We start from the raw sequence: 23,616 nt of genomic DNA, 5'->3' as shown, positions 1-23,616 counted from the left end.
TACTAAACTTTGGGGGGAATTCTGAAAATATTTTCAGAAAAAACTTGACAAAGATGCGCCCTTGTGGGCAAGACGCTCTTATAAAAAAAACAATAAAATGTTTTATCTACAATTCCTTACCTAAAACACTAATGTTTTTAAGGTTATTTTATAGTTATCATGACAACACAAGAACAACCTTTATACAGATCCCTCAAGATAAAGCAAACAGAGTATACAAGTGAATGTAAATATCTACACTTTAAAGAAAAAATACTTTTCTGGGGGGTTTGTCCTTAAGGAAATTTCTGATATAATTACATTTAAAAACAAAAAGTAAATATCAGTAAATAATACTTGTTTTATTTAAAAAAATATTTGTATTCTAATATTTATTTAACTATAAATTATTGCATGAGCAATAAGTATATAAAGGCTATGTTTGTGAATTACCTGTACGATGCGGCTGAGATGGCAGTCTGCAGCCAGCTCAAGACCCTGTTTCTCAGCCCACGCCTCGATGTGGCTGAGCTGTTGCCGCAGGATGGCACCCCAGTAGTGGGAGCACAGACCCGAGTCAGCCTCCGTCACCAGTTTGTTAAAGAGCCACATGTTGATAAAGTGGAAGAGCTGGGAGAACAGCTGAATGGTGAGGGCAGCGTTGACACGGCAACGGCGCAGGAGAGACATGGCGCCCGTCAGCGTGTGCAGCACGTCCTCTGTGACAGAAGAGGAGAAAGCGCATGACATGTTAGATTAAGATGAACTCCTTCATATCTGCTTTGAGTTCATGTCTATTTCTGAGTCTAGTTTCTGACGCTGTTTGGGGTATTTATTTATATTTATCTGATGTGTTGCTGCAGATATTTCTGTAACACAACAAGCAGAGAACAGATTCACCTGAGAAAAAAATACTATAGTTATGAAATAATCATTCTAGACATTCTGGAATCACCAAAATAACTGAGAAACTAAGCGGTTGAGCTTTCAAATCACCACTTGGTGGACCAAACACCATTAAATCATTTTTTTTAAAACTTTGATAAATAAAGACAAGGAGTAAAAAAGACTTTACTTAACGCATTTATGTATAATGCATTATAAATGGCTATTTATTGTTTTCCCAGAATGTTGTCAAAATATGGGGGGTGGGAAGGGTGAGACAACTGTGTGGAGAGGGGGTATTACTTAGCAAGGTTATCTTTTCTTCTCTTTGTTGAGGGGTTTAACTTTTTTGTTATAATTTTTTAAGATAAAAGGAACATGGAGAACTGTCTCACTTCCTGTAAAATGTAAGATCATTGATCCTCCAATAAAAAGTTGTATATTTATAAATGGTTATTTAAGGATATGCTGCATTATAATTGTTCATAATGTGTGTTGTAATACATTAAATGTTGTGGTAAAGAATTATAATCCAATTAAAAATTCAAAGTGTAACAATGAATTGCTTAGTGTTACAATGTAATTGTAGATACAATTATTCATTGGTAATGGTTCATCACCAGGCATATTAATACATTAAAACTACTTTTATAATGCATTATACATATATGCTTTAAGTAAAGTGTTACCAAAAAACCTTTATATGTGATGTCTGACCGGGTCTCTGCTCACCTATCTTGGGCCTCTGTGGGTTCTGCTCATCTGGATCTTCCAGGAAAGCATGCATGTAATTATTCAGGTCCGACTGCAAACAATGTACCAGGTACCTGCGAAATAAAAAAAGATATTCATTGTGTCATACATCCATCAAACATCTCCCCTTTACTATGACCCTAAAAGAACTTCCTGTAAAACCGTGCAGTAAAGGTTGAAAAATAAACACAGCCTCAAGCCATTACACAATGCCTCCGATATTTTCTCCGTCATAAATTCAGAGCGGGTTCGATTTTGCTGCAATTTAAGCATACGTAGCAAGCATTTTGAGAGATGTTTTGACAATTCAGAGCCACTGTAAAAGCGTGCACCAAAATCAAGAATAGATGTACTGTGCCTGACAAATTTTAAGGATGACGAATACGAAAAAAACGCTAAAATGTCAGATTCAATGTGCAAAGACCTTAAATGTGAGACCTGCCAGCTTCACAAACTGCACAGTGACACAAAAGCGCAGTGGTTTCAGCTGGTCTTAAAGGAAGCGGAGGAACTCCGACCACATTGTTTGTGCTGAGAAGCGGCCCCAGGACTGTACCCCTCTCTCTCACAGAAAACTACAGCTGGGCCAAGACAAGCCAGACCAAGAACATTCCTCATGTCCAGCACTTCCTGCTGCATGACAATAGATCCATGAACATAGTAAAACAGTGCAGGATTTCAATCCCTTTTGCATGAATGTAGGGACTTAAAAATAACCGCAGAGGGTTTTTAAAATACACCACATTGTTTTGACAAGTAATGATGTGAATTTTCCACCCTCGCTTTTTTTTGATGATACATGAAAGAATCTTATCCTGTGGTTGCTTAAAAGTGAATATGAACTTGTTTTCTTCGCAGTATTTGAGGTTTGAAAAAATACAGAGCATCTTTTCTGTTATTTTCACATTTTCATTGTATGCAAAAAAAAATGCAAATATAAACTATATTTTTATTTGAAATTATGGAGAAATATTGTTAGAAGTTCTCAGATTATAACAAAACCAATAATTTCACTGAGCGACATATGTTTAAATAGTAAATTCAGAAAATTGAAAATAGTCTTTAAAATGGTCTCCTATTAAATTCCTCGGCTGTATATAGTCATGGACGAGGGCTTGGAAATAAATATTAACAAGACAATTGGACTAAAATTAAAGAAGATCTGAATATCTGTCTAGAAACTCCCTATAAATAAAACAATATTATGTGACAATATCCCAGCAATTTTTGTGATGTGCCTCATATGAATAACAAATTTGATGTACCCCTATCGTAGACCAATCAGATTTCTCTGATGGATGATGCCACCCAGTGTAATGTGGTGAGAACAAAAGCTGATCAACCAACGAATTGCTTTGTTGCACAATGTTTTACTGCTTAAAGCTTAACTTTGTTTAGCTTGGTTAGGATACACCATAAAAAAACTCACTTAAAAGCCATCTGGACCAGGTGAGCGAGCAGGTCCTGCGCTTCCAGCGTGACGCGACTGAGATCTTTGTCTTGCTTGATGAAGTTCAGCAGTTCTGAAGCGTTGGCCATCCAGAAGGCCAGAGCTCCAGCGATGTTCTTCTGCTTCTGTAACACAAGATCGAAAGACAGAGAGGACCAGACTGGATGTTACATAGAGATAAAACCAAACAAACAAATAAAACGTAAAGAAAAGAGGGTTACAGCCATGAGAAGCACTGAGTAGCACTCCCGGGATAGACTCGTGCCCCCTGTTCAACCCGCCCCGTTCCCAACAACCAGTCACCGCGTCCAGACGGAAATAAACATGAATCAGAGAACATGTTAGGATTAGTTCAAATTTCAAGACTGAGATAAAGAAGTTCGACTGGGTTGCGGCAGCGACTGGTTGCTATGGAAACCACATCCCCACAATACAGAGATGGGATACACACGGTCCAGACTCGACTCAACTCCATCGAACTGGACCCCTGCGTATACCAGCACGCATCTATCCCGAATGATGACGACAGCGACCCGAACCCACCCGGCCCACCCTAGACCTAGACCCCTCCCAGAAATATACCATACTGGCTACAGGACGCATTCAAAAACAGAATATGATGTTAACCACAGACATAAAAAATAAAAAAAGAGCATTAAAGCTTCAAAACAAAGCAAAAGAACATGGGGTAGTCTCTCATTCACACTGAAGTGCAGTAAGCAGAGGTCAAAATGAAAGATGGCGGAATTAAAATGTTGCCGCGTTCAAAAATCATAACTGCAAGTTTTTATTTTAGTATCACATGTTCCAGGTTGAGCCGTAATGAGGGTTATGAACGTTTGGTTTTAGAGTCCAGCTGTAAAGAGGAGGGGATTACTTAGTCGGCTTGGGTTGTTTGGTTTCTGTTATGGGAGGGAAAAAAAAGGCATGAAGGACTGAGCCAAGCTGAACGTGTGAAAGTAAAGAGAGGAGAGAGAGAGAGATTGAGACGCCTCCCTAGCAGTGTGAACTCCTACCTGATCACCTTCAGCAATCTCCTGTAGAGAAAATAGGTGTGGGGGGAGGAGGGACAGACATCCGACAGGACAAAGAGAGAGACTGTCAACAACAGCCATGGCATGGACATATATCACAGGCATGTAAACACATAAAACACCTACAAGGATTCACACTAACACAGAAATCATGACATCATCACACACCGGTAGGAGGGGCTGCTCATTTAAATATGGGGGAGGAGCTTTCAAACTACATTTTAGATTAGCAGATGTGTATTTAAAGGGACAGTGCACCCAAAAAATTAAAGTTCTTTCATCAATTGCTCACCCTTGTGTTATTCCAAACCTGTTTGAGAAATATATATTTTAAAAACGGTGGTACTATCCCCATTGACATCAACTGTATGGACACAAAACCACACAGACATTTCTCAAAATATCTTCTTTTGTGTTTCACATTAGAAAGAGTCATATACGTGTAATGAATGACAGGAGGATGAGTAACAATGACAGAATCTTGATTCGTGGGTGAACTGCCTCTTCAATGAAAAGAACATCAGCTAAATAAATGCTTTTGTTAAATCATTCTGGTTTAAAACAAGCAAATACAGATTTAGATTTTTGGTGAACTTTTTCTTTAAAATTCTAATCTTAGAAACAAACTCCATCTAAACTCTTGAAAACTTAATAGAAAAGGTGTTCAATCTTTGCTGTTGGCCTTTAAAATCCAACTTTGAACACCTGGGTGGGCCCCTCAAAAAAAAATCCCACATTGGCCAAATGAGAAACCTAAATAAACTAAGAGCATGTGGACCTCATTTCTGAACTGTAAAGCTGTCAGAGGCCGTTTAACCAAGCGCTGCAGCGAAAACATGGTATACGATTCAGGTAAAACACGGTACACACACACACACAAACATGAACACAAGGGGAACACGGAGTGCAGTAGTTAAGGCATTGTTTGCGGAGGCAGTGACCTGGATCGATGAAATCAAAATGAGATTTGAGGCTACAACTACAAAAGTGTGTCGACGAATGTGTACATTAAGGCTACACAGATTGGTTACAACTCTTATTGTAACCAATAAAAAGGCATCAAAAGACAGTAGGAGGGGCTAACTTCAAAACTACAAAGAATGGCCGACACCCACCTGAATAACTCCTTCCATCATGCTCACCATCTTGTTGATGATGGCGATGACCTTGTGCGTGCGCTCCGAGGGGCTGATGTCTGGCCGGTATTGGCTGGACATGACGTAGCGGCACGTCATGTACAGCACGTAGGTGGGCGAGAGTTTGAAATGCACCGTGGAACTGTTGGTGTAGTTAATGATGGCGGACAGGAAGGCATCCTCGGCTGCAGGAGAGGATTGTGGGATAGGTAGAGACAGATTTAGATGGGAAGAACATTCTTTTTATATTAAATGCATTTTAAAATTGGCTGTATCTGTAAATAAGAGTTTCCCTTTCAAAATAAAAACGTTCTGTGTTCTACAGTACATCAATTTAACCTTATTGTATTTTATTTCTATGGCCATAATGATTTTTCATGGAAAACCCATTAAATGAAAATGCATGTTGGTTTATAAAAGGGTTGAGGTCATCAATACTTTCCATGCATTGATCTACGAGCTGGCAAACCATCAGTGACTATAAATAAATAACTGGGTGTTTTCCTTCATAACATGCACCAAAAAAAAAAACACATGCAGGCTTCAAACAGGTCCTTGTTGTGCCTGTAAACAAAACAGGAGAAAGCCTTCCAAAACGGTTTTAACAGAAATCCAACGTGCATCCACGCAGGAGACGTGACACGTGAACCACGACCCAGTTAGCAGCCAACAGACCTCAAACCAGCACGGATCGATCAGCTCGTCTCTGTGTCATAATGATTAAATCAGACGGACCAGACAAATGTGCTACTCACAGTTATCCCTGAACTCTATGCCGGCCGGCAGCGTCAGCTCGGGCCCATCCTGGGACCTGCGGGGAAAGAAGCGTCGCTCGATGAACCAGTTCATATAGGACAGATTGACACCGCTGTCTACAGAAGCCCACCGCTCCAGAGAGTCCATACCCACCCCGCCATAAAACATCCTGACAGAGCCGGTAGTGTGTGAATGTGAGTTCTCATAAGCACTGGATTATTGATAAGACTGAAGTCAGGTAAGCAGGTCTCGGATGTCTCGGGTTCGGATAGAAAGGGACGGGTTAGGTTACATACTGTATAAGGACCTGCTCCATACACTGACTCCCATAGATGCGCGGAGAGGACCTCAGTGAAATCAGGTATAAACTGAACCCGTTTATTTTTGACCTAATTTCATTAATTAAAGATCTGAAATGAGTGCAAATTAAAAAAGAATCTGAAGCAATTTATCATTTTGGTTAAAGGTCGAGTTTATGAAATTTCGCAGCATCTAACGGTAAGGTTTCGAATTGCAACCAACAGCACACTCCACCCCACCCTTTCGAAGCACTACGGTGGCTGACACAGGACAAAGATGTCATCACGTTTTCGCTTCTTTGCCAAAGGAGATAATGTATTTACTAAATGCACTCCATAGAGCAGTTTGGGGCTACTGTAGAAACAAAATGGCGAATTCCATGTAAGGGGACCCGTGGTGTATGTAGATAGAAATATCTCCTTCTAAGGGAATAAAAACATAATGCCTCATTATGTAAGGTCTTTATGCACTTCTGAAGACATAGGTATGTGTATTATTTTGCATTTATGTCAATAGATCCTCCCAAAAATTAGACACAGCACCTTTAAAAATAAACAAAAATGAATGTGCATGTACATAATAAAATGAAGTACAGTTTGACAACCCACATAAATGAAAATTCTGTAAGTAACCTGCAGTTTTATGTTTCAAACTGGGATGGCGATAGAGAGGCAAAACTTATAGATTGCGGCTATAATAAATATTTCTGGTTTTATTAAGCTCAGTTCACCACTGCAAGGTATTTTACAGAATATTTATTGTTTTAGTTTTATTAAAGGGGCTACAGTAAATGTAGAATTCAGAAACCCTTGTTATTAGCACCGCCGGTGGCCATTAGATGAACTGCAGCCAGCAACTTCTTGCTCGCCGGATGAAACCAAAGCCATGTAGGTGCAGGAAAATCACGAATACATTATTTTACTTTAACATTTGCACATTGCAACTATCAGCTGAAATGATTCTTAAATTTCAGCAAAGTTATTCACTGGATGTAAATTTCGTATGGGTCCAACTATGGCCTTACTCTACACATACAGGGCTATGTTCTCACCTTCCATCGTGTCTGCTGAAGTCCTGCTGTTCTCCTCTGATCATGGGCTTCACCAGTCCTCTCTCGCTGCCGTTTCCTGAACGCTCCATCTCCAGCTTCCCAGAGCTCTGAAATCAACAAATAACCAGTTAGACCAGAAAAAAAAAACACACAAACGCACACTTCTAAAGAACCAGAGACATACGACACCTTGCTTGTAGGGATCGCAGAGCCACTGTGAATGTCCCCGTGAAGGTCAAAGGTTGTCTCTTGGACGCTTCTTTGGGCGAATAAGATAAGAGAAACAATAAAGAGTGGGTAAAAACCGAACAGGATTTACAACCAGAAGCTCTATTGGAAAAAGCAATCATCTTAGCGAATGACACAGAAGTAAACATTATCCTTGGACAAACAGACAGACACGCACACAGACACGCAATATAACCAAATGCACAAGTTCTCAAACACACGGCCGCATAAAACATGAGCTGAAAGGAAAGACAAACAAAACGGTTCACAACCTCGTAAACGAGACGCAGTCGGTCAGTTTTATCCGTGACATGTCAGGCTAAATGACTGAGCAGGAATCGCACGGGGAAAAATATACACCCGCACAGTAATTTACAATAAAACAAACTGAAAGTATAGACACTGTGTAATAAAATTAGAAGGCAGCTTACTGCTACTGTGTTGAACAGAAGTCAAACATCTGTCTCTAGCTCGATACATTTCTTTCCCAACATTAACTGATGCTGTTTAAGTGGCAAATGTTTCCCCGTAACAGAAACATTACAGAAAAACAGGATTTTATTCTCTTTTCAAGTTCGACTCTAACGTAAAAGACATTAAGAACATAGTTTCCTTTGCAGATCAGTTATAATAGCGGAGATGCAAAAAGAGCTGAAAAAAAAAATTGTCCTTTTAACTTGACCGTCTATATTTATCTACATATTAAAAGTATGATTACCTGAAAGCTTTAACCTATGGTGACTTGTCATTTCACATGCAAAATAAGTTAAACATTTACAGTGAATTTAGCAAAACAGACCCCCAACTTTTTTTTGTTTTGTCTGTGTATAATGTGAGTCAATACCGGCAAATGTTGTTTGGCTACAAACATTCTTCAGTTTTTTATTGGAATGAAAAAAAAACTTTTAGGGGTGAATTATGCCTTTAGAAAAAAAATGCTAAAACAATGTCGCATATCATCCCTGTAATAAAAGTATTGATTTTCTATATGTTCTACATTTGGAACAAATGGTGGACAGGAACCCTTCAACAAAAATGTACATTTTTGTAGGATTATAAAGAACATTTCATCAGATTTATCTGCATGATGAATAAACATGATTTATCAAGCTTACATTCTTAGATTTGATCTGGTTGTGTATTGTAGAAATATTACAGGGCATCAGATATTAAACATCTGACCCGGTCTGATCTCTCCTATCTGTAAACCTCACTTTACGGGAATGTGCCCTGCTGTAATCCATCGAAACATCAGGACATCAGATTAAACACGTGTCCGCTTACCGGCACAAACACGCTCACAGAAAGACCACATGTTTGCACATCAAATTAATACAGAAAATGAATCTAATCAGAGTGTGGAACAGCACACAAGACATGAGGAACACACAACCTGACCTGAGATGAATCAAGTACATTCACAAGCTCTGATACAGGATGTGCACAAACACACACACCACAGACATCACAAAACAGATATTAAACAAAAGAGCACTGGATGCTGTCTGAGCATTTTGGGATTATTGAACATATTCAAGCTTGCCTTAACAATCAAAAGAAGCGTTTCCTTTTTCTGTAAAATACTAAATATAGACAGCTTTGCCAATGGATAATAATTTTGTATGATAAAATGAAAAATAAGTGTTAATTTTTAAACCACAATTTTGTGTACATTTTTTTTTGTAGGACTGTCAAACGAATAATCCCTTCCAGAATAAAAATTTGTCTTTACATAACATATGTCTGTGTATTTGTATTCATAAAAACGTACACATACCTGCATATATTTTAGACAAATATAAAAATGAATTATCAGTTATATATAATTTCAATTATTGGTAAATAAAAAAATCAAAGTAAATATTTCCTAAATATGTATACTTGTATCTGATTGTGTTTATAAATACATATGCACAGTACAGAGGCATATATTATGTACAAAAAAGATTTTCCTTGAACAGACATTCTTGATGTTGTTTATTATAATATTGCTTACAAAACAATCTTAAAGATATTAACTATATAACCCAGTGTTAAATATATGACTGGGTCCTACCATCATATATGTGAATACTGTTACAATACAATACAATACATCTGTGTTCAATGACAGATGTATATCCCCATAGCTCATAAAAAACGAAATATCAACAAAAATCTTTCATTCTCAAATCTAAATCTGTTCTTTAACAACACAAGAAACCTTCATGGCTCTCTGAATGTTCGCATTTGAGCGTCCGTGAAATATGTAAGAAAGCTGGATCAACTCACCAGGACACTTCCTCACTCCTCTCTTTCATGTTCCATATGTAGTTTAGTGTAGTTTGCGTGTGTGTGTTTGTGGTAACGTCATAACTCTCCGCCCTGTCTCTAACACACTTTAAGCGTTTCTCTGTTGACACGCATTGACACACCCCTCTCCATTCCACACTGATCAGATTATATAGTCTCTCTCCGCATGTGGCTGACATAACCTTCTTTTCACCCTCCTCCAACCTCGGCCCCAACAATTCTCAGAGTGAACACTGTGTTTAAAGATCCCGGCTCTCCAAATCATCCGCTAGCAAGCCTGCCAAACCTGCCGAGGTCTTGTTGCCATGGCAGCGGAGCATCTCGCAACACGGTTGTTCAGTGTGTGAGCTGATTAATGGATACACATGAAAAACCGATAGGAAGACATGCACGCACACATGCTGCTGCACAAAAGATGCTCGAACATCTAAATACTGCCATCTATAGGCCCTACACATGTATTACATCTAATGAGCAACAGTGGCACATCAAAGGTGGTGCATGTTGAACTTTAAAACCATTTTTAAAGCAACAAATATACAGTTTAGTGCTATTTGATTCAAAAATAATTCAAACACTCATTTCAGTTTTGCACATCTCCCGTTGGTTAACGTGACTTACCCTGATTTGTTTCTGCCCATCATCATGGGCCCCAGGTCCCTCTTGGACATGCTCTGGTCGTAGCTGGGGTCTACGAATTTGAAAACGTGTAAGGCCCCGAACTGAACAGTCACACCGCTGCGCAAAATCGTAGTGTCTGAGATTCGCTGTCCGTCTACGAACGTCTCTGCGTCCAAACTGACCGGGGTCACGGTAACCAGCCCGTCCTCATGCATAAGGTCACAGTGGTGAGGAAGGATGCCAGGCCCAAACAACTGTAAAGGCAAAGTATTTTTTATTTGTTTAGTGATGTTTCTGTGCGCTCAATAAAAGATTTCATTTGAGCCGTTTCCTCACTTGAATGTTTCCATCTTCACTTTGGTCAGAGCCGACCTCGGTGACGCTGTGCTGTAGTCGGTAGAGTTTGGGTTTGTCCCTAGAGTCTGAGCCATCTGTAGGGCAGCCACAAAGAAGTGAGATACAACACACACTTGCATATTTCTCTATCAATCGTTTGCAAACTCTAAGTGTTTACTTTTTTAAATAACAAAAACGCCTCAGAAAGTATTTTCAGTCAATTCTGGGTTATAGTTGATGGAAAGGGTTAGATGAGGAATTTAAAGCTTAGATTAGTAGGCCGATAATTAGAAGTTAAGCAAATGCAAAATGCACACTGAAAAGCTGAAATAGGAGCTGAAAGCTGGTATCCTGAAGATTTTGGGTTAAAAATAAACAAAAAGTAGTTATTGACCAAGTACATAAAAGGTGACATTTTGCGTTATGGACGTGACAACAAAATGCTCAGAGAATGTATTTTACAAATATATCAAACCATCTGTTTATATTTTACTAAACCCTTGTTGATAGACTCTAAATATCAGAAACATATCTGTCTGTGCACAAAGATTTGCACGAACCTGAAGCAATTATACCCAACAAATGGAGAAGGGATGGCTTTTAATAGATACTTTCATGTGCCCATTTATGAATATGTAACGTTAAGGATGTGACAACCCTGAAATAGGCACTTATCTAATAATGCAATAAAAATAAAAGGAGAGACCTTACATGGGTATTTGAACCACCAAATGTTGACATCTGTGGTGTAAGCATAGTATAAACTGTTGGTAAAAACTTTCTTTTCCCATAATAAGGTATTTTATATAGTAAAATCTGTTTTGTTTTTACATTAAGGTAAGTAAGGCTATGACAAATTGGTATATATTATCTTTAAAAAACTTTTCTTTATCACATGGAACAATGTGCTATAAAACAATACACCCCAACAGAAAATCCAACAATGTCCTCTAGTCCAAACCATCCGACCACACGCATGACTACACACCAAATAGATCAAATGTCATTTTGCTGAATGTTTTGTGGTTCACTTTCACAGTGTGTGTGCGATATAAAGAAAGAGAGGCAGAGCTGGGGGAGGAGGGTGGTAAGTGCAGGTAGGTTTGTGTTACCTTCATGATGGCGGTAGTAGTAGGCATAATGACTTCCTCGCCCTAGGACAGGAACGCATGCACAGGAACCAGGAGCAGACAGAACGACGCGACACACACCCACACAGGGCAACAACACACAAGAGAGTGAAAAGAGAGAGAGGCAGAGAGAGGGAGAGAGAGAGAGAGAGAGAGGGAGAGAGAGATGAGAGGGAGAGAGAGATGAGAGGGAGAGAGAGAGAGAGAGAGGGAGATGGGAGGGAGAGAGAGAGAGAGAGAGAGAGAGAGAGAGAGAGAGAGAGATGAGGGGGAGAGAGAGAGGGAGAGAGAGAGGGAGATGAGGGGGAGAGAGAGAGAGGGAGATGAGGGGGAGAGAGAGAGAGGGAGATGAGGGGGAGAGAGAGAGAGAGGTAGAGAGAGAGGGAGAGAGAGAGAGAGATAGAGATAGAGAGAGAGAGAGAGAGAGAGAGAGAGAGAGAGAGAGAGAGATAGGTAGCCAAAGTGTCAACCACAGCAAGAGAGAGAGAAAAAGCACCATAAGCAAGTAGTCGGTCAGTCAGCTCTCACACACACCAGAAACTTATTTTCCAAAGTCCAAAATAAAAGTCCACAACACTCAAAACCACAACCTTCGTATTTACACCAGACACAAGTGGTTCACCACACTGATGAAGCTAATGCACTTGAGTTTAAATAAAACTGTTTACACTGGAAGCAAATAAATAAAATGTCTTTAAGAGACGCACAGTATTTAATATTGTCATTAAGTTCCTCTTCCAATTCACAATTACTATCAATCTGAGATTACATATCACCTCAATGTTTTGCAAACTGTCGTGCAGTGACCTATCGTCGCCCGTTTCTGGTGTAGACACGTCTTATTTCAAACCAGCGGGACTGTTTCTGCTCAAGTTTTGGAGTTATAAGGCAGTGGTAAATAAACAAACAGTGCCAGGGTTAGTTGTTGGGTTGTAGCTCATGGTTGGGCAAGCAGGGAGAGGTACAGTATGCAAGCGGCAGTTAGACAGAGGCATTATTAGTGAGGTCATTCGACAGAGGTTAAATCTAAATGATGTGAAGCTACTTATCAAAACGACTTATTTCAAGACTTATATACTAAACACCCTGCTAGCTAACTCTACAGATCCTGAACTTTGCATCATTCGATGGCCAACTTGAGAATCTCTCAAGCGCGAATGTGAATCATGTCCCGTTCTTCAGAGTGGTCAGATCTAAACATGGGCTGAGATCAGCATGACTGATCAAAGATCAGCTTTCCTACCATTCAATGGCACACAGAGTGCTCTGTTTTTGCTCTAATGGTGAGATGTTCTAGCGTGTGTCACCTGGACTGAGCTCAACCAGGTAGGGAAGTTTCTCTGGAGGAATGGATCCATGTGGTGGTCCTGGCCTGTTGTCGGGTTTACGCCCTTTTCTGGGAACGTAGTCTGGAGGTCGCTTTTTCAGCTGGAACACGAGGGCTTCTGAAAGCAAATATATGTGATGTAATGACACAGTAAAGCCAAGAGGGGGCGATATATGCTGGTGACTTGAGGTTCTGGCATATGCACACTTCCAGTCAAACATTTCTGAAGAACAAAAAAACGTATACAGATCTGGAGCAACGTGAGTGTGAGTAAATGATGACAGAAGTTTCATTTTAGGTTGAACTGTTCTTTTAAGATCATGAGAAACATATCATTCAACCTTTCACTTGTCACAAAAGTGAACAACCGTGTGTTGTCAGACCTTTATCGCTCGTCCAGTCTCTGAGGATCTGCAGAGGACAATCGTTGTCGTCCAGGATGGCCTCCTTCACTGGTTTATCATTCACATGAATCACCTGCGCAAAAGTAAACATCAAAACTTCAAGATCAGCATCTGTTCCCCTTTACACACACACACGGTTGAACAGCGATAAAGTCTAAGAGACATTTTGGATAAAAGACACTTGTTAAATTGTCAAGATTGGTTGTGCATGTAATCAAAAGCAGTCAGATTGATACGAGAGGTTTCGATGATGACATGTGCCAACACTAGTCTAGTCTCAACGTGATTGGTCGCGACAGCAGCAGAGCGAGCGGATGACCCGCGGTGCGGACGTCTCAAGGTTGACGTTGTTCTATGAGCAACCTTTGTCTTATGCTGACAGCCGAGATTAGATCGGCCACATCCTACTATCCTCCTCTGCGATTCCCCATAAACGTCTTTTTCCGTACCGTGGTAAACGTGCAGGCGGGGCACCGGGGAACTGCACAATTCAATTAATCTTAAAGCAAAAAGGTGAAGCAGATGTCAGCTGCCGGCTTTAATCGGAAAGACAAATCGCGCGACGGCCTGATGAAATATGTCGGATGGGATCGGAGGAGGGACAACGCCGGACACGACGGGGGCATTCAATCAGCTTAATAACTCTGGAGACAGAGCACAGAGCATTCAGAACACGGCACACACAGACAGCTTCTTTCAAACGAAGTTCCCTAACTTTGAAATTCTTTTCAGTGCCTTGGATGAAGTCTTTCACTTGTGCAATGCATTCTGGGATTCAATTCTCCTTACAGGAGTAGTTCACTTTAAAATAAAAAAGTCATGATAATGAATTCACCCTCATGTCATTCAAGCTGTCTGTGTGTTTATTTCTTCTGCCAAAAACATATTGAGGCTTTTAAGGAAAGCTTTCCAGCGTTCTTATCTATATAATGGACTTCAATGGGGGTTTGTTGGTTAGGTCAATTCGTACAGCTTCAAAAAGCCTCTACACGACAACAGCTGATGAATTAGGATGTTGTGTAGCTAACGACTAGTTATTTTCCAGGAAACTGATATACTTTTTAACTCTTATGCAGTCTTCGAAAATGAGAGAGAGAGAGAGAGAGAGAGAGAGAGAGAGAGGGATGAAAGGATGAGACTAAACAATTAAGCACAGACACGCAGTTCTCTTATAGTTAGTAACTGATGTTTAGATTAAATTTGTATATGAATCTTGTGAAAATATAGATTTCAGTTGGTCTAATAGCACTGAGCAAATAGTTGAGCACTGCAGCAATATACTGGCTAAAGTGATAATTTTTGTTGCTTAAAAAATTGCATTTTCCAAAAGATGGGCAAAATTCTTACACTTAACCATGTAGAGCTATCGATGTTATCCCCATGAATGAATGTTAGAAATGTGGGTGTCTTATCAAGTGAATTTTACAATAAAAGCTATTGTATAAAAACCCATTTTAAAAATATTTATTTATATAAATGTAAAAAAATATCATAAATCCTCCCAAAACTACACAAATGTGGTGTAAAAACATTAATAAACAGAGTAAATGTAATGTTTAAATAAAGATTTTGTTACAAAATGTTATTTTACCACAAGTCTGCACCCAAAATGAAGACCGAATAAGGGTTAAAAATAAATTCACAGCTCGCACTGCCTCGGAGTGCCCCCATGTAGCGCATCCTCGACTTCACATACTATGCACACACGTTGACCTTAACCAACAGCCCCCCCATAGAAGTCCATTATATGGATCAGAACCCTGGAAAGCTTTCCTTAACAGCCTCAATTTGTTTCGACAGAAGAAATAAACACATGGCCCGACTTTTATGACATGTGGGCGAGTAAATTATCATGAAATTAAAGGATTCACAAAAATGTCCAAAGAGAAAGGAGGTATGAACGGAACAGAGATGTTCTGCTGGAGTTTGATTCATACCTGTGCGATGCAGTAATCTCTGGGGTTCTCCTTCTCCAGACCGTATTTCTCCAGGGCTTCACCCACGGCAAAGTCGGCCACATCAGTAGTTGAGAGCAAGATGGTTTTGTAGGGAATGTTGGGTCTCAGACTATCGGCGTAGATCCTCATCGTCCCCCCTTAAAGAGAAAGCGAGAAAACATGTCAAAATATTTACAAACTGCAAACACATAACAGGAATTTGCAGTTTTCCAAAATGTACTTGACGCTGAGGTGTCCAAAATAGTCCTTAGCTTTGGCTCTGGTCTCATTCACTCTAGGTGTGAGATTTCGTTGTTCAACCACAAAAAATGTGATCGTTTAAAACAACATCCTCAACAGTTCGGATGATTTATAGCTAATGTCTGTAGTGCAAACAGTGCAGGAGTTACGTGCTTGGGTTTGTTAAAATCTCTCTTCCCAAAAGCATTTCTCCAACATCTAATTTACCATCATTAAATGGCACAACTCCTCATATTAATGACTTTTCTCTTTATATTAGCATCAGACACTCAAAAAACAATCTTGGTTGAGTGCCAACAAATAAATATTAACATCGCATTCTCATTTCTGCAACTCACAAAGCACCATCATTACATCCGTTTCTCAAATAACCATATTACTGCTCCGACAAGGCCTAAGCTGAGACCGAATGAGTTTTTATGCGTCACGTTGAGTTATGAAACAGCAGACATGCGTCAATATTCGGATTATATAAACCTGGTAAACATAAAATATCGTCACATATGTGCCTGTCCTATTTTAAACACTTCCAAAACAAAGTTTTATGGCGAGGTCTGGAACTAGCTCTCAGACAAGTTGGTGGTTCTCTGGCGAAGGATCTGATGATTTGACCAGCACAGTGGACATGTCTGAGGTCGGAAGACGGTATAAAGTCTCTGGTTAAGCTTTTAAATTTCCTCAGGTAAAACCTCTTATTATGAAATTACAGGTCATGGTGTTCTAACACAGACACTGGTTACATCTCCAGAATGAAAAACAAACATAGACACATGGAAAAAAAAAGAAACACTTGTGGTAAACTGTTTACGACTGATTTTTGAGAATTTTTGAAAGAGAGTTTGTAACCATTGTTGCTCTTTAGGCAAAATTTTGAACAAATTAAGAATTATTTACGATCTTATTATGTTGACAATTAATTAATTACAGTGTTATTTTGCTATCACGGTTATTTCCAACACCAGTATATTGTGACGTCCCTAACTGATATACTGACGGAAAACAAACTGAAAAACTATTATAATATATTAAAATGTAAGTATAAATTGGCGAAACGCTACACATTTTAACTTAACTACACACTTCAAGATCTTTTTTCAACATTGTGTGTGCAGTCACACACCTGAATCGGGTCGACCGTCTGCGCTGCGAAACTCCTGCATCCTCTTCTCAAGCTTCTGCTGCCGTCTCCTCTTCATCACCACCTCAGGGTTAGAGATGGTGCGCGTGAAGCTGGTCTCCGGCATGTCTTTATATACCTCAGCAGCCAACCGCGAGTTCTCTCTGTTGAGAGAAAATGACGAGGAAAAAATACATGGATAGATAAGTAAATAAATATAACATAAAATAATGTCTTTAATAGCACGAAAACACAATAGTGGAGTTTAACCAAACACATCACTGTAAAAAAAATCTTTAAACTTGATCATAAAGAAGCACAACTGGTCACATTTAGGGAATTTACCAAAATTCCTGTATTCATTGAATGCGGATATGTCACAACATACAAAAAATCAGACCAATCAGGTTCCACTGGGGATGGAGACTGCAGGCATAAAAATACTAAACTAAATGACAAAATGTCCTAGTTGGTTAGGACAAAAATGAAATGGAGTTACAATGTAACACCTCGTTCGAACTTTGAAGTGTGAATGTCAATTCATTTTAAGTCCTCGCTAAAAGCTGCACAAAGGGACAAAGTCACAGCCAATGAAACACTGGCAAAGCTGTGAATACAAAAATAGAGCCAGTGAAACCGACAAAAACATGTCCTGACGCACCACCGTGGTCACAGCTGGTGAGGACGAACACACAAATGGAACAGATGTGTTTTAGAATACTTAATTTTTATTGCTACCACAATTTTTTAATTTTTTACTTTCGTGCACTTTGTAATCAAGATAATTTCATCTATTTGAAAATTACAAAGAAAGTAATTTTCTTTTCTCCTGAGAGTCCCTCAGGAGAAAAACACCCTGGAGATAACGGCGTGACGGCTCGAATATCTCTCTTTAGATCCTCACCCGTCCTCCCGGTTTAGCTCGTGTTCGTCCCCGTCAGGAATCCTGGAAAAGGCCTCCTTTTCTCTCTTCTTCTCTTTCTTCTTCTCCTTTTTAGAGAGGGTTCTTTTGAAATTCTGGATCACGCCGTCTTTTTCTTTTTCAGGACCGTTCGTCAGAGTTCTCTGTTGGAAATAGAGGAAAGAATAATTTGTTTTTGAAAACGCTGCAAAAAAGAAGCTTATGATAAGACCCACACAGATCAGAGACAAATTTCCTCCACAAAACTCATCATAATCATCAAAAATCATTCAGTATATTTCAAACGAGACTTTGAGTACAAAAGGTCATGAGTGCACAAGGTCATATTTCTAAATCAAACAAATGACTCTCATCTTTAAGGACTCGATAGCAGCACTGGAATGGCACAAGAGCGCTTTAACTCCATCATTGCATGGTTGAGCTGAGAGCCACTGAAGAGTAAAGTTTGTTTAAAACTTCTACCTTCCACACACAAACACACACATTCCTGAAGTCATAGACACTTTCCGCTCTGATTTCGACAATTCTTTGGGGAGCCCCGATGTGCACAAGTGTGAGAGCTGCTGAAGTGGAAAGAAACATTTTCGTTTTACGCATGGTAAAACGAAAAAGAATCGATCTGCTCCAGTTGAGGAAGGAAATGATGCGTTTGCTGATGTCGATGTGTTTGTATGTCCTGAGAGAGTTTGGAATGACGGGAAATGGACCCTGAACTACAGGTAACTCAAACAGCTTTGGATGGGCCTGAGTGCACATCGCATCATTTTGCATCATCGAGACTTTACAAATCTTAATGAATTGAGTTGTAAGACTTACGCGGCTTCGATAGCTAGTCGATAACATCCCAACTCTGTAATAGGGCTAGAACGACCTCAGATTGTTTTATGTCGACCATTATGTGATAAAAGTCGCGATGACGTTGACTAGTCAGTGATGTAATTTAGTAATAAAATAAGAGCTAGGAAATGTTTTGCAACAAGATTTGATCTGATCTCTACAGTAGCCAAACATTACTTCAGATCTGAAGCGTGCATACAGACCAAACTTCCCTGACATTTACAACAAGTCAACTGAAAGGGGGTATGTGCACTAAAAGAAAAATGTGTTTGATAGTGACGGCATATGACATAAGAAAAACGTCAATATATTTATTAGCATATTGTAACAGACGCTTTATTGTAGCAGCAAACGCAGCGGCTCAGTGACACAGCAGCCAATATGAGAAACATATTTATTTATCCCGTTTCTTTCATGTCTTATTAAATGGGGAACAAGTCCAAACATATAATATTAAAAGATCTGTGTGTACAAGAACAGCGCACTGAAATCAATGTAATGTTAGGCTTCAACTTTTGAAGCGTCAGAACGAATCATAAATGTTGCAGACGAAAACAGGATACATTGTGAATGAAGCGTCCGGAAGCAGGACAAGATAACATTACATATATTATTAACAGGAGTGTGTGAAAATGACATCCGTCCGCATGCTGCTCTCATCACAGTCGGACTCTTCTTAAAGGTACAGTGTCAAAAAAAAAAAAAAAAAAAAAAATCACACATCAAGCTTTAAATGTCAAGTCAGAGCGTTAATATCGACTGGTTGACTTGTTCGTGCAGCCCTTACTATGTAAAGCAAAAATTAATTAGACCAAAAACCTATTTTATATGTGAACGCTAAAAGTATAGCAAGTGTGCAACCCCATGAACTTTAAAACACGTGTGCCTGGTTTACTGTCGCAGTCACAATCCTTAGCACTCCGGGGGGTGGTTAGCTTCAAATGTCTGAGTCCGTTTCAAAGTATTGGAAAGAAGCGGCTTTAATAGAAATTGGTTAAAGGGTCTGTCTGAACAGCTGGGGACTAGAAAAACTCTTCCAACATAACCAAGACCAGACGTCTGAACAGAAAGCAACACAGAAACCCCCACTGAACCCTCATAAAACTACAGCTTCATCTGAAGAGAGCGGAACACAGTTAATCTTCTACATGAAAAAGTGTGGGAGATGTGATTGTTTTTGTTTTCTCTATTCAATGTTGACTCACCTTGGGCATGATGTCGTTCTCGTTCTTGAGGACGAATCGTCCCTCTCGGTCATCTTTGTTCCAGTTCAGCTGCACGACCAGCGGTTTTTCGTCCAGGTCCAGTTTCCTCTCTTCTGTCAGAGATATAGAATTGAACAGTTAGAATGTCACAAGACGATAAACATAAGAGACAACCTTGATGTTGTCAATAGTTGTCAGAAGCAAAAATCATGTCTAAAAGGAGCAACACAGAGATTTTAGTGGCATCTAGTGGTGAGGTTGCAAATTGCAACCAACGGTGCACTTCCTTCATCCCCCCTCGCTTTCAAAGCACTACAGTGGCTGACACAGACTAAGATGATAATCATGTTGTTTTGCGTCTTTGCCGAAGGAGATTACGTATTTACATAACGCGCTTTGTCCGTGTGCTTCCGTGTGAGCAGTCTAACTTGCAAATGAACCATATAAAGTCCATACATACAGCTGTCAAGGTTGACAGAACAGTTTCAATGCCAGGATTTAAGTGTCTTGACCACATACGAACCGAACTAAAAAGCTATTAGCAAGACGCTAGTTATGTTCGCTTTCATGAGTTGTTGCACAGGTTGCGCAAACTGATCAGTGATTCGGCGTGTGACATCAAAGTGCCACGAGAGCAGAGCTCTGTGTGCTTTCGAAACTTTCTCGTGGTACTCTCACGTCAGACATTCAGCGATAGGTTTGCAGCATTTCAAGAAGTATAACCTCATGCAAAGTCAGGAGACACATGTGCACTATTTTATAAGTATCACTACTATAGGAACGTGCACTTTTTAAAGATGTTCGATGTTAGATGTAATGAAATTTAATTGAAGTAAACATTTTAATTGTTTATAAGTATTGGAAATCCTTTTATGGAGCCCAAGATTTGTGCATTGTTTCGTTTGTTTCACTCTTTTTGAGTTGTCTGTGGACATGTTATCATATCGAAGGAAAAGATCAATTGTTCCCACATGGGCAATAAGTGAGACTGTGGACATAAATCAAGTTATTAGTATTGAAGTTAATGAAAGATGCATACAAATATACACTAATAGTTTCTGCAATGACTCTTTAACCAAAACTATAAAATTGGCTTTTTGGTTAAAAAAGTTTACCGACACCTGGTTTAGGGCTACAGAAGAAAAAACATGACGAATTCAAAGTAATTCAAAGGACTCGCGGTGTATGTAGACAGAAACAGCTCATTCTAAGGTAATAAAAACATAACGTAACTTCATTTTGTAAGGTCTTTATACAAAAAACGTATGTTAATTATAATGCATTTCTGTCAGTAGACTAAATATTACACTCAGCACCTTTAAAGGCACTGGGAAGCAGCCAAAGGTGACAGCGGTAAAAAACTAAACTGGTGTACAACATATTAAACAGAACATATAAATGTAAATTATAAATAAATCCATTGTTAGATAAACTATTGCATATTTGCATCTGCCCATTTGAGCAAAAATGTTTACAAGTTTTACACAAATTCCTTCTGAGGTCTATATTGTAGTTACTGTCAAATATTTTTTTTTTATATATTTTTTATTTTATCAGCAAACAGCAATACTCACCGCCGCTGACGTGCACCTCATACAGTGAATATTTGGGAGAAGACAGCATCCTCATGTCAGGCCTGAACTTCTCCGCCAGCGTCTCGATCACATCCTGTGTGGTGGCTGTGCTTGACACTCGGATGCACTTTGTGGCAAAGTTCCCCGCCACTCGGTCCTGGAAGTAAAAGCGCATCACGCCATGGAACTCCAAGTCCTTAAAGAATGAAAAAGCAAAAATTATAAATTTGAACTCTTTTACATCATTTTTATTTACATTCAACCCTTTCCAAAAGTAAATTTTACCCTACATCTGTACTACATCTTTCCCTTCTCTGTATAGCAACATTTAAATTGTAACCTGCAGCGGATGTTGATATTTGAGCAGGCTGGGCTGGATGTATCTGGGACATGAGGAGAGCAGCCTTAGGATAACACTGTTAACATGTTTAAAGAGCCCTTTGTGTTTATATAATAGAGAAGCAGGTGTATTAGCATTAACTGATATTATGCGATCAAATCCCTGAAATATGATAGTCAATGGGTTTCATACTCCTCATACAGATAAACCGTAAGTCACTCTGATGCTAAATAACTTGACCGCTGTTGTTTCCGGACACACCCGACCACACGCCTGCTTGTGTCCCAGTAACACGCTGCTTTACATAAAAGTAAAAACTGCTATGACAAAATACAGCGAATAGACAACCTAACAAATGACAATGCAGGCTGTTTCAAAAGCTAAATCTAAAGTTGCTATCTCATTCCACATTAAATTTAACTGTGTAAAATAAAACTGGGACATTTATTTAAATTTATGTAAATTAAATTCCGCAGAATCCAAAATTTCACACAAAACACAGGGCAAAACATTTCTCAATCCTTTTAAATCCTGAAATTTGAGTGTGGGTGCGAGAGGTGTGACCATAAACATATGGAGAGCTGAAGCCATAGCAACAAGAACAATGGGTGTCAGGAGAGTCAAAATGTGTTTCCTTCAAACACAAAAGAGCTTTTCCTGTCACTTCTAATGTCATTATGTGTGTACACTAACTTCAGCCAGTTTGACTTGCGCTATTGTAAGCTAATAAAGCAATATATCACAAAGAAATTAGTTATGATTTTAACTGTTAATGTCAATATGACCTAAGATACCAATATTCATTTAACCCAATAAAATATAATCATGAAAATTAAGCACTATCTATGATTCCTCAATCATGAAAGCAGTTCAATTGCCTTAATATTGCTTATTGACAAAAGCTACACGGTTTAAGGTTCATTGGCTTTAAATAAGACACACAAAATCGATCGCTGTATAGAAGTAGATTGATTTTGCAATTCTGGAATCATGCAGTTTAATATATCTATATCAAACAGACACATAAACAGATGACTCGGTAAGAACAACTTTGCACAAGAATGTAATTTAAGCTCTATAAGACAGTTTGCTGTTGAAACCATGACATACGAGCGATACAGCTGAATGTTTATGCCCTGCCATCACACCTTTGACCTTGGAAGTCTACACACTTCTGGAGAAAACTCATCCCAGGTCTGTCATGACACATACGGATAGCGTCTGTGGTTCTGGACCGTGCCGTGGAGCTCATAAATCACTTATGGGGCGGGATACGGTCTTTCATCTCATATCCAGTTGAATTTTAGGAATTCCAAAGTGGAGTCAAAGCTCTGTTCTCTCTCTATCCCCGACGATATCATCACGGACTTGTCTGCTGAGGCCCATAAATACGTCAGCCGCCACTATATTCTGCATATGGAAAAACATGTGCGAAGCAACTGGAGAAATATCAGGTCTCATTTTGCGTTTTTTGGAAGACGGAAACTTCACGAGAGTAAAATGGATTTTCTGGATTTGTTAAACGAATCCATTTATAAAAACATTTAACATTAATATGTATAAATACAGAAGTATAGTGTGTTAAGAAGGGCAAGAATCTACCAGCAGGGGGCGATGATATGTTAATAGAGAGCGCATGCAAATAGGCGGATAGTTTAGACAATGACTAGCTGGTGAGCTCATGGCTTTATTGGATCTAGAGATAAATAATAAACATTTCGGAGAGGACATTTAGTGAGGC

At 39.3% G+C, this 23,616-nt stretch overlaps 1 protein-coding gene across 1 annotated transcript in view; it reads right to left on the bottom strand.

The window, feature by feature from the left end:
• The window catches only part of afdna (afadin, adherens junction formation factor a), an 88,507-nt gene that overhangs the window by 29,133 nt on the left and 35,758 nt on the right, over positions 1–23,616 (bottom strand). The window contains 18 exon segments of the mRNA XM_056764934.1: positions 433–698; positions 1,597–1,691; positions 3,047–3,192; positions 4,084–4,104; positions 5,217–5,422; positions 5,993–6,048; positions 7,345–7,451; positions 7,534–7,603; positions 10,486–10,739; positions 10,822–10,916; positions 11,934–11,975; positions 13,259–13,396; positions 13,662–13,755; positions 15,620–15,777; positions 17,001–17,161; positions 17,902–18,062; positions 19,962–20,074; positions 21,536–21,731. Of these exon segments, the coding sequence (XP_056620912.1) occupies positions 433–698; positions 1,597–1,691; positions 3,047–3,192; positions 4,084–4,104; positions 5,217–5,422; positions 5,993–6,048; positions 7,345–7,451; positions 7,534–7,603; positions 10,486–10,739; positions 10,822–10,916; positions 11,934–11,975; positions 13,259–13,396; positions 13,662–13,755; positions 15,620–15,777; positions 17,001–17,161; positions 17,902–18,062; positions 19,962–20,074; positions 21,536–21,731 (2,379 nt within the window).

The sequence above is a fragment of the Triplophysa dalaica genome, chromosome 13 (assembly GCF_015846415.1).
Source record: "Triplophysa dalaica isolate WHDGS20190420 chromosome 13, ASM1584641v1, whole genome shotgun sequence".
Lineage (NCBI taxonomy): Eukaryota > Metazoa > Chordata > Actinopteri > Cypriniformes > Nemacheilidae > Triplophysa > Triplophysa dalaica.
This window is presented reverse-complemented; position numbering and strand designations above follow the sequence as displayed.